The sequence below is a fragment of the Toxotes jaculatrix genome, chromosome 4, assembly GCF_017976425.1.
Source record: "Toxotes jaculatrix isolate fToxJac2 chromosome 4, fToxJac2.pri, whole genome shotgun sequence".
NCBI classification, from domain to species: Eukaryota; Metazoa; Chordata; class Actinopteri; family Toxotidae; genus Toxotes; species Toxotes jaculatrix.
Genome location: NC_054397.1, coordinates 24993687 through 25006204, shown reverse-complemented (window position 1 = coordinate 25006204; position 12518 = coordinate 24993687). Strand labels below are relative to the sequence as shown.

At 40.3% G+C, this 12518-nt stretch overlaps 1 protein-coding gene across 5 annotated transcripts in view; it reads right to left on the bottom strand.

Annotated features, from left to right (window-relative positions):
* rptor (regulatory associated protein of MTOR, complex 1) overlaps positions 1–12518 on the bottom strand; it is a 158578-nt gene that overhangs the window by 134087 nt on the left and 11973 nt on the right. For all 5 annotated transcript variants that reach the window (XM_041036578.1, XM_041036581.1, XM_041036580.1 and 2 more), the window contains exons 3-4: positions 5754–5856; positions 4097–4179 (exon numbers count right to left, since the gene is read on the bottom strand). In XM_041036578.1, the coding sequence (XP_040892512.1) occupies positions 4097–4179; positions 5754–5856 (186 nt within the window). The remainder of the gene's footprint in view (positions 1–4096; positions 4180–5753; positions 5857–12518) is intronic.

The window sequence follows — 12518 nt, the reverse complement described above, 5'->3', positions numbered from 1 at the left end:
TATATATATATATATATATATATATATATATATATATATGTATCACTTTGATGTGGAGTGGAAAACGATGATGAAGAAAGGTCATAGAGAGAGAGAGATGTTAAAAAAGAGTGAGAGGGAGTGTTGGTAGAGAAAGCGAGTGGGCAGCAGCCAAGATAGCGTTTGCCTTTCTCTCTGTGTGTTTTCCGGCCACAAGGGTTAATGTAGAAGAGTGTAGAAGCAAACAGAGAAGTGAATTCGTGACAGCAGGCTGGCACAGCGGAAACTCTCCGAGCAGCTCCAGCAGCTCTTACATACAAACACCACAGGCAACATGTGACAAAACGGATTTTAGATTGGCTCTTAGGTATGATATTTACCAACTCTTCTCATCTGAAGTCAACTTTTTACAAGATTCCTCATCGTGGTAAATAACTGTGTTGGAATTGATTGCTTTGTCAACAGTTTATGTAAGGTGTGTTGGCGAACGCTGCTCTGCGGTGGTGCTGCAGAGCTGTGAATCCTCAGGCTGGGAAAAAAAAAAAAAAAGGAACAGCTTTCTCACCCTCCCACTCCTCCTCCCGCACTCCTACCACCATTTGCTGCTGACCGCCCAGGTCAACCGAGCCCAAGCCTACAGTCCTTTAGCTGCTCCCTCTCAGGACGCTTCTTCCTCCACCTCCTCTTACCTTGTGCATCACTTCTGTACTGTCTTAGCCAAATTAGCTTTTTTTTTTTTTTTTTTTTTTTTACTTTTATCTCCTCGTGATAGATGTTTTTGGTAGCCATGTAGGATTTCTAGTTCCCAATACCACGGCAACAAGATGATGTTCATTTTGTTACTGAGGAAACTACTGCACTATTGCAAGTTACCCTGTGTTTTAGCAACCTGTATCTTCTCTACCTGTTGTCTTTCCACCTGGCCCAAAAAATCCTCCTCTGCCTACCCCTCAGAGGCTGTGATCAGACAGACAGCTGAAATCTGATTTTTTTTTTTCCCCATATCTAATATCAAACAGTCATTTAGTTACCAAGTGTCAACAGAAAAAAAGGGGCACGATCAAATCCAGTCCTTTACAACATATTCACAGGTGGTTTGAAATGCAGCTCAAATCCAATATCTGTAAATGCAACTCTGCTCAACCATTCAGATCAGATTTCAAGTGTTTGTTTATTTTTTCCCTAACTCCCCACAGGACACATATTTGACAGTGCAGAGAAAAACCAAATATAGAGGAGAGTTACAATGTAGGTCCAGCACCACCGTGCACTGTCATCTTATGCCACAAAGTATTCTATTCTCTGACTTTACATAAACCAGTTGAAATAAGACAATATGATGTTCTCTTACCCCTAATGCAACACGTCAGCAGCACGTTAACAGTATGGAATCATCCATCAATTCAACCTTTACAGACTCTGATCTCAGTTACAGCTGTCACCGTTCAAACACCCAGCTCAGAATTCCCCACAGTGTTTTTATAGGAGAAGCTGTCCACCTCCACTGATATCACAAAAAATTCATACAATTTTCTGAAATGAAACATTAACCTTTTGGGAAAACGAGCAGGGCCACAATTTCCCAAAGAAAATGCCACACGTTTGATGAGTGTGACTGTTATTTGGGCTGTCATCTACAAGTTTAACTATCCGGGTGGCTCAGTGCTGCAGCTAAACAATTTCCTGGGGAAAACCCTGCAGATGTCATTTCAGCTGCACAGCTGTCTTCCTCATTTGAACTACTCTCAGAAATTCAATGGACAAAAACAGTTTTTGATTAGGCTATAGAAGGTGTTTGGACAGAAGTGCAATGTTTTTTATTCATAGATTCATTTCTCTATTGTTCTATTGGTACATAGTGCAACCAGAAAGCACATAAACCTAGGCCTGATCATTACAGATATAGATAGCACGTTTACAACTTGTAGTGTGTTTCTGACTACCTGTTTTTATGTCCATTTTCAGTTTGTGCATAAAAAAGTTGGAAATTCAAAGAAAAATGCAGTAAAAGCAAAAAAAAAAAAGCTTTTACGCTTAGCTAAGGTCCTGGAAATGTGAAGCAATGAGGAGGCTGAAATGTTCTTCAAATTAATACATGAAACAAAAAGAAATGTCATATTTCAATCTTATTTTCAACAGTTTTCACGCGTTCTCATTTCACTGTGCACTCTTCTTCTGCAGTGCTTTAATGGCACCAACTGGAGAAATAGCACCAAAATCAATGGCTAATAATCCAATAAAAAATAGTGGACACAAACACACACACATTCATTCGCACGTTCATTTTTCTGTTGCTGATTTTCTGGGAACTTGTTTAAAGTTTGCACTAAACTTTGATGGAAACTTGGCTACAGACAGTAAGCGATCTGAGCATCTTGTCTGGCTGTGATAAATGATTATTTCTATTATTGATTCATCTATCAGTGAACTTTTTATCCTAAAAATGTGAGCAAACAGTGAAAAATACCTCTTGTAGTTTCTCTGAGGGCAAGCTGACATCTAAAAACAGAAGGTGGAACTAGAAAATTTTCTACAACTTTTCTTGAAAAAAGTGGATTAAATTTAATATCAAACATGTTGCTGCTTAATTTTCTGCCATTCAACATAATGAATTGACTGATTTTACTGATCTGAGCTGCTGCCAATGGAGATTTGACTTTACTATGTGTAGTACATGTAGGATTTTGTTTTGTATATTGAGAGACGCATGTTTGATGTAGTCAATATTATTAGACTGACTTTTAGTCAGTATGAACCATTACAATCACATCTAATGGTGGAATGACAGCAAATGACAGAATTCTGTCTAAACAATGGCCACTTACAATGTGTGCAGTCAATCACAGAGATCAGATTTCCTGTTGCCTGAGCACAGTTAGGTTCTGACCTTCATTCCTTGCTCTCTTTGTCCAGATGGTGTGTGAGCACGTTTCAGAGCACAATTCAGTCTTTTCCTCTGCTTCTGTTGTCTCCTCCTGTCCATCTCTTATCATTAACTCTCCATCTCTGCTTCTCCTCACAGCCTAAAACCCTTCCTTTTTCTAAACCTTGAGTTGTCTCGCCTCATCAGGGTCCGGTCTTAACATAAAATGAGTGTGTTTAAGAGTGATGGAGGGGCTGCCCCCTGCCATCTGCTCCAGCACAGAGCCTCCAATGCTGGGAGGCCGAGGGGCTGCTCGAGGAGGACAACAGACCGAGGAGCCTCTGGGAAAACACTGAGCTCGCTTACAGCTACGAGCCAAGGACAAGTGGTGCTGCTGGCAATGATACGAATTCATGTACACACACATAAACTTAGAACAGCTGAATTTACAACAACACATGATGCATCTGTTTAAAAAAACCTATGAATCACTGTCAAGAGCATGTGGGTGTTTTGTTGGCACAGTGCAAACAGGAAGAGTATTAGAGCTGACACAGTGAGATATCTAAAATAAATCCATTCAACCTCTTACACGTTCAAATGACCGCTAAATGTAAACACGGCGAATTAGGAGCCGCAGAGTTACCATGACAGCTACAGGAAATGTGCTTTCGTACTCACATTCATCAATATTTTTTTTTTTTTTTTTCAAATTCACACACTAAACAAAATAATATGTGCAAGGTGTCACAGCTTTACTCAGGTTTTATAGGGAAAAGAATAGTGTTTGCCACACTTACAGATGAGAGAGTAGAAACTGATGTCCACAAAGTGATACGCACAGAAAATAATGATTAGAATCAATAGCTGCGACTGTTCAGAAAGCTTCTTCTGACACGTTCACTGCTACTAACATCACTTAGGTTCACAGAATTGGAAAAAAAACAAGAAAGACACTGTGGACGGTCGTAATAGTCTGCCAAAATCTATAAAACCACTTCTAAAACACCTTTGAAAACAGCTAATGGCTTAATGGATGTCAAATCAATCAGATCAGATCAGTGATAATATGACCAAGTTCAAGTATTCACTATGATTCTTTTTATTTCATTTCTAAGTGTTTCATTGGAAGCATTTCGTCCAAGTGTGTATGCACTATAATATGCAGAGCTGTGAGTGTGCGTACGGGGTCACAGAATCAATACAAGAACATATAAGAGAAAGAGGGAGGCTGGTTCATGTGAGCCTACTCACCCTGGGTTGCCAGTTTTCATATTGCTTCTGCAGGTTGGCCCCGATGGTCTCCAGGGCCTTCTGTGGACTCATCGACAGAGGATCTGACAAGCAAACACCCAGTGTCAACACACCGCAGTCACACACACATAGCACACAACATTCGTAGCAAAGCGAAACCATACTCGCTCAATGTGGAGCTGACAATCCTGACATAATTATATTTATTCCCCACACACACATTTATATTATTACATTTTTAGCTGGCAGTCTTATAGAGGACAACCTAACACAGCAAGCATCATTGAATGTTCAGGCAAAAGATACAACAATACCATGATTACAAAGTTTTAGTTTACACTTTCTATCTCTCATCAAAGGAAATTTCCTTATCAAATAAAAAACAGGGATTGGAAAAATAGCAGCGGCCTCTCATGCTGAAATATTGATGAGAGTCAATCAATACGGCATGAAGAATAGCAGAATATAGATTGAAGGCAGATCAAATTGCGCTCAGCAGGCAGAGAAGAATGTACTGGTCGAGTTTGCAGGAGATACTGATATGTTTTATGCAGAGAATTAAACCACTGCTCTGATGGTGAATGAGGCCTTCTTACAAAAAACTATCACAACAAAACGATGTGTTTGATGAGTCAAATGATAAGCACTGAATTGTTCCACTGAAGGTTATTTCAAAGGGAAAATATTAGTTTCTTGGTGTTTTAAGCATTTTCAAAACACTAACTTTACTTTTTTTTAAGGAATTATCAAGAAGCTCTAATTTTTTTTTTTAATTGGACATGGAAAAATATTAAATAAAATGTATGATACAAGAGTGAATAGAACCCTATCATGGTGACTTTAAACCAGTAAGGCCTCTACCTACACCATTTTACAATTTCCTGTTACGAAAGTTTTCACACAACCACACAAACCATCACCACTGAAAAGCAGACGTACGTCCTTCTCTTAGCATACAGAGGTACAGAGGCAGCACATATCGTGAACCGAACACTGCGGTGCATTTTAGGACATCACCTCTGCCTTTACCTCTTAATGTTCCCAAACACTGTCTCAGAGACCAAGGGACAGGTCTGCACAGTGTCAGCGTTCACAGAACCGCTCAGAAAGTTGAGAAACTTTAAGAACTGTGTTCAGTCTTTAATGCGCATCCCTCACTCCTAAGAGTCAAGGATTCTCGGGGGAGCCAAACAATGGTTTTGAGGTTCCCGTTCAATGGAGATGGCTCCCTTTGTTTTTGTTCTGTTACGTCGTGTGCTTCTGGTGGGGGCAGGCTGCTTCATCCTCACTTGACAGAGACCTCATGAATCCAGCTCCCATGGGAACGACTGAAAATATCCCTAAATGCTGCAAAGTAAAAGCTAAACTTTCACGGTCAAGTTAAAGTTGACAATAGTGTTGCACAGCTTAATTCTACTTAATAATCCTCTGACCTTTGGCTTTTTTGTTAATTTATTTTTATTTACAGGCTTTTGGCACAGTCACTTTATGTCCTAACTAGGTGTGGCATGTATTGCTACTTTCAGAATAAGGTAAACTACTGAGAAATGTCATCAGCTTGAATGTGAGTGGTACTATGCTTATCCTAGAAGAGCTCCTAATGGAGGAGAAAGTTTTTTGTTTTTTTCATGTCTGGACTCTGTGTGAACTCACTCACCTATCCAACACTCCAGTCTGGCGCAGGGGGAGGTCTTGACCACATCAGGAGGGTCCACTCCCACGTTGAGACACAACACCAGCGCTACACTCACAGTCTTCATCTGGGAGAGGAGACATGGGGACACAACATTATCACCACATCACTCATCAGCGCTCTTATTAAAACAGACTAGCGGATTCATTGTTAATGCTTTTCAAAAGCACATGAAATCTTTATCCATCTGAGAAAGTGGACTGGGAATGTTTTATATTCAGGTCCATTCTGGGAGGTTTTTTTTTTTTTCTTTCAGTGAACCACATTCTGCTGCTCCTGGCCAATGAAGATCCAGCGAAGCAGTGAAAGTTACGTGTGTCGCCCAGGGGAAACTCAACAGTAGTTAGTGAGAAGGAAATTTATTCACTTCAATCTTCCACGTTTGCCCAACTGAACCAGGGATTTCAACCACAGAAATACGACTCGGTATGTCTACCAGTGAGAGTACTGTCACTAACCTGAAACTGGGCAGCGTGAATTCAAAGCAGAAAGGTGAAGATCAAGCAACGGCCCATTTTTGGATAAATAAATGTCACAATGGGACAGCAGCATCGCAACAACAGACTGACTTCACACCAGGTAATGAACCCTAACTCAAAGACCACTGTGGCAGGAAGTGAGGGGGAAAAGACACAGGCCATCGAAATACAACATTGATCCATGGGTTATGTGGCAAATCCACACACACACACACACACACACACACACACACACACACACACACACACACACACACACACACACACACACACACACACACACACACACACAGAGGTCTCCAACAGTGCAAATTACATATTGCAGCAGCAGTGAGCCATCACTCCATCTTCACTGTGAGCACCTCAGAAACACTTTTCTTTGTGCAGCAGATATCAGCCACTGTGACACCCTGTGTCCCCAACCTGTCGCTCTAATTAATGAGGACGCTGGCACAACGAGATGACCTCAAAGGACCTGTGCCGACAAAGGCCGTCTGATCAGCTGCCTTAAGTCTTCTGCTAAAACTTGCACTTGAACACACCACAAAGACAACCCTCTGACAGCTGGCTGATTACTGACACGCATACGCTGTGCAGCTCCGCCAGAGAAAATAACTGGTCAGTGCTCCGTTTTCATAATAATAAGAAAAATGAACAAGTTCTCATGTCACTTTCGCACCACTGTGAAATCTTCTTGTTCAGAATACAATGTGAAAATGATAGTTGTGATTTCTTGTGAAAGATGAAAACATGTGCTTCAGCTCTGTGTGAAAAAACACAGCCCCCTCACTCATTTGAATGAGGCTATTCAAAAGCCGTTTTCAGCCTGAATGCCCACTAACCCTCACCCAGCACTGCTACACGAGATGAAGTTCCTCTAACCCAAAGCTTCCTGGTGTCAGGGCTGACATGCTGAACTGGGATGAGTTATTGAAATGAGTGAAGATTTTTTTTGACAGACCACCTTCAGATCATCGTCAACAGACAAGTCATGACACAACATCCTCAATTAGGAGTCTGTCTTTTTTTTCTCCCCAAGGCAGAACTCTTTCAAGAGGTGGACAGCTGCTGCCAAACAGAGAAGACAGTAACAGACAGAAGAGAAACATACAATGTGATGATGAAAGAAACTTCCTCACAGCCATCAAGCTCAGGGTTCCTGTACCGTCGAAGAATGCTAATTTAAAGTCAGCTTATGAGTTTCTTAGGTTTGTCCTAAAAAAAAAAGGCAATAAAAAAACAACACTAATAAAAAAAAAAAAAAACTAACACAATAAAATCAAATCAGGGTTTTTATATTATCCAAGGCTTTATGGAACATTTCACAGCTTGTCACGAATACAGATAAGTCACTGTAACTCAAACTGTGGGTTAGTGACAACATACCATGTGTTAATATGGTGTGTCAGCATTAATGCTGTGTTAAAAAGTAAGAATTGTGTTGCTGTAAAGAGCAGAGTGCAATGCCTCGGGATTCTTTTATTTAAATGGTTTGACATGAAAAAGTGGAGTCACAGGATTACTGGTCCATAACTTCCTTTTCTGTGGGACTGATACTGGACAAGGACTCAGCAGGACTACTTGTTTGTTGATGGCACTGATTGACCTTAACTGACGAGTCACAAAGCCTGGTAGCACTTACTCTGGGACAGATAGCGCTCTAACTTTTTTGATTAGCAGCAGGTCATCTACCTACTGTGTCTCACAGGACTCAGCTCCCTCCTGCAGCTTGTTGGAAATCAGGTCAAATCGAGCAAAGCTCCATTTTACAGAAATAAGGTTGATGCTTTTTTTTTTTTTTGGAGAGTAAACATTTAACATTGAACTTGCAGCATGCAGGCAGACTGACTTAGTGTGAAGACAACTTTTAAAAACATAAGATGTACCAGGGGCCGACTGAGATGCGGTGAGCTCCATGAATGAATCCCTTCTCAGACAGCATAGAGTCTACTAATTCACTTTAGGCTTTTGTAAATAGGTTTGGGGATTGTTAACATTTTACCTAATGCTGTTTGATATCCAGCATCAAATTAGTCATGGAATTAAAATTAGTCTCAACTGATGATTTGTTTTTATTCCTAATTTTTTTTTTTTTTTAATTATTACCAGGGATTAAAGTGGGTTGGAACGATCCAGAGCGGTGTTCCTACACCTTCGATTAATAAGTAAATAAATCTGATTGGCAGTTTCATAAATATTAATGTGGGCTGGTGGACTGTCATAAAAATCCATTACGTTTTTGACCGGCCCTGTGCGTCTCTTTATCAGCACTCTCTCTGTGCCTTTCACTCAGGGTGACAATGAGAGCGTGCTACGTGTAATCTCCTGCAATAACATGTTTCTGTTTCACCTCACCTGATATCATGTTCTCCTCTGAGCCTTCTCTACGCTGCTGTCCACTCTGTGTGTGTGTGTGTGTGTGTGGTCAAACACAGAAACCGCTGTATAAAAACACATTTATTGAGAGCTACATGCTTGATAGTTACCACACGTACAAAACTTCCATGTAGGTCAATGAAACAATGCCAAGTGACCTTTTGCAGGTAATGCTAGATACTGTCATTACACTGTGTGTAATGCAGACCTATAGAGCATGTGCTGTGCGTGTACAGTAGGTTATGTGACGTCCCGTGGCTGAGCAGCGTTAGGAAGGCTGTTGTTGTGAGGGTAATTAAGGCGCCCTCTGCTTTCCCACCAACAGAGTAAAAGGTCAGTGTGCTAGTGGGACACAGCAGGACAAGACTTGACATGTGCATGCATCCGCACACACACAGACACACTGCAGCATGTCACCTCATTCATTTCCACCTGACCTCCTCACCCTTTTCCCACCTGTGTGGTTTGGTAAATTTTCCATTTATTCCTGATGAATTGGAACGGATGCACAAGCTTTATGCTTGGCTACACAACCGTATGCACACAACACCCCAGGACACAGAGAAGATGGAGACTAAGGTGACCGGTCCATCAGAGTTTACACAGCTTACTGTGGCATGATATTCCCGAATAAGACTAAGAGTCTACAGCACAGAACAGTACAGTATTGGCCAAATTCTAATTTTGACCAGACTATGAGCTGCATGTAAAATCAGGGGCTCATCAGAGCTGTTACACTTCAGCCTGTGAGGGACACGAATGTGTGGGACAAAGTCCACAGCAATCCATCCAGTGCTTGTTAAGATGTTTCAGTCTGGACCAAAGTGGTGGATTGACTGACCAACCAACTGACCATCACACATACACTGCTAGCATTTTAAAAATGGGTAGAGGTGGAATAAAGAAGGCAATCAGACTTACAGGGCCAAGAAGCAAGTGAACCCTTTACTAATTTAACTAATAACACACAAATCACTGCACTGTTCCATACGGACAGCTCACTATTGAGAGGAAATTGTCTCAGCTTATCAATATAACTGTTCATGTTATTAGTTTAAGCATATTTTATTTGTTTCTACTTGTGACTTGTGAAGATCAGATCATATTTTATGACCAATTAATGAAACTGAAAACCAGGTCATTCCAAGAGGGTATGTCTGAGGAAAGCCAGGACAGGAGGACAGCTGGACTACACATCTGTCTGTTCCTGACTTTTAGATTTGTAATGGTATTGTGAAACTCTAATGATAGCTGAAGAGTCGTTTCATGAAAACTGGAAAGAGGCTAAAAGTCTACCCTGGTCTCCCCAGCCACTAGATCTAAAACTCAGAGAGGTTTCATGGGACATACTGTAAAGATTTTCACTTCCTTCATCCTTCAAAGGACTGGAGGCTTTCTGTCTAGAATGATCCAGTGTCCCCTGACACACAGCTCTTACCCAAATGACAGAAAAGTCAATGAAGACTCAAGCTGTTTGAAAGCTCAAGGGTGGCCCTACTGCTTATTAAGCACTTGATAGTTTTTACTGAGGTGTTTCCCTTTATCTTTTCCAAACTTCTGCATTTTTCCTTCACACTTTTTACAGAAAGATGTGAATCAGTCAGATCCTCTGTTGACAGAACACCTTATTGCCAGTAATTTTATTCTGCGTTAGCTCACACCACAAGTGTGCTCTCCTCACACAGTGCACAAGTGTGTCTGTCATTTCAATAAATACTCAATGTGCACTTTAAAGAAAACACACTTAAAGTCAATGAGTTCAACTGCTTCAATTAGATAATTTTGCTGCTAATACGCATCAGGGCTCCAAGCTGTGACCATTTGGTCACATTTTACTACCATTGTTGGAGAAAGCAACAATGGTTTGGTTTGGATCAACCACAGATTCATTTTTCAAAAGAAAAGAACATTCAGACCCTCCTGTGCCACTAAAGTCCCACATTTCTGACGAGGACAGTTCAGACAGAAGATCAAACACTAAGGTGACCTCATGTTGAAAAAAGCAAAGACCTACTGTCTCCCGCACGAATGGCTCACATTCAGCAAACTGGCTATTCATTACCAAAGCATTTATCAGTAATACAGTTAAGAGTTAAGTATATGAATGTGTTCCGTTGCCTGTCAATTTAAGCGGTGTCCCTAAATTTTGTGCTGGTGCTCTTACAATGTTCAGTGGGAAGGACAAGTGCTACTCATGGAAAGAAACAGTGAGTCCTGAGCCGTGTGCCTGTAAGTGCACCTGTTCTCTGTCAGCTCTGCAGGGGCTGCGAAATATCTACATCAGCATCCTGGGAAAAGACATTTATATCTAAAACATATTAAAAAGACACAGACTCAACTGGGATGAACCAGGGCAGGTTTGCCCTTTAAAATACAACAGCAGAAATGACAGCACACTTTAGAGACGTATTAATGCAAAGTCCAGAGAGAGAGAGAGAGAAGATGTTACTGTCTTGGCAGGTAAAATGTCAAAGAAAACTGTTGACTCTCGGGGGGAGATGGTAAACTATCATTTCTTTTTTTTTTTTTTTTTTTTTTTAAACTCAACATGGGCCAGCACAAAAACTACACAAAAGACACAGAAATGCAAACTTAAGTAAACACTAGTCAAACTTGTCACCCAAGGTAGCGTGAGGACAGGAGACAACAGTAATGGCACCACAGTGGTGTTAATCACCATTATAATTAAGTGGCTCAAGTTGGCGAGATAATTAACATCCTAATATGAACAGGCCTGATGAAATTATTTGCTTCCATCCAGCATCCAACGCAGGCCATTTATAACACATTTGATTTTCATTTGCATGAGAATAATACAGATGAATGGGGGATTGGGTTTTTCTGTTTCAGCTCATCATTGCGGTGTAACATGGCATTTGGGTGTGACGGCACACAGATGTGGTCCACGTTATTCTCAATGATTTATCTGCTTGTTTATTCCACATACTACCTCACACACACACACACACACACTGAAAACAAAAGCAGGCAGTTCATTTATCAGCCGCGTTTGTAAATTATGGATTAGATAAAATGCTTTTAAATGTATTGGGCAGGAATTTAGCTGAATGGTTTTTACCAATGGATTATGGGAAACTGTGAAACCTTAGACCACTGGTCTAGTTGTGTGCAGTTCCCAGCAAGATAATATGAACATGAAGGAAAGCAGACAGACCAGGACTCATCTATATAAACTCTGTTTCGACAGTGAGGTGCACAGATGAATGTAGAAACTTAATCAACTCACTCGCTGAAGTTAACAATTATTTTCATTTCAGTTGTCAGTGGTTTACTTGATAAACTGATTCATGGTTTGGTCTTTAAAATGTCAGAAAATAATGGAAAAATGCTCATCACATTTTCTCAGAGTCCAAAGTCCCATCTTCAAATGTCAAAGATTCTCAGTTTATTATCACAAACGATTAAGGAAAGAGGAAATGTGTTCATTTGAGAAGCTGGAAGCATTGAATTTGGGCATTTTTATATTATATTAAAAATAAATAAATAAATAAATAAAACACCCAAAAACTCAAAAAAAATATCAATCAAATATCTACATAGTTGCTTACTAATTTTCTTTTCTTTTCTTTGGCTAATTGATTAATCAACTTATTATTGCAGTACAATTTGAAAGACTGTTCTTTATAATGAAGGTGCCTGAAAGCTCACTAAAGAAACAAATAGTGCTGAAATTGATAAGGTGATTGACGTAAAAAAGGACTGACAGGGGCTGATAATCTATTAATCCCTGCTGCTGTGTAAACTGAACACTTACATTTTGGACTATCAGTTGAACAAAATAAGAAATTTGCAGACATCTCTTTGGGCTCTGGGAACTTGTGGTGGGCATTTGTCACTAAGTTTTATAACTTGT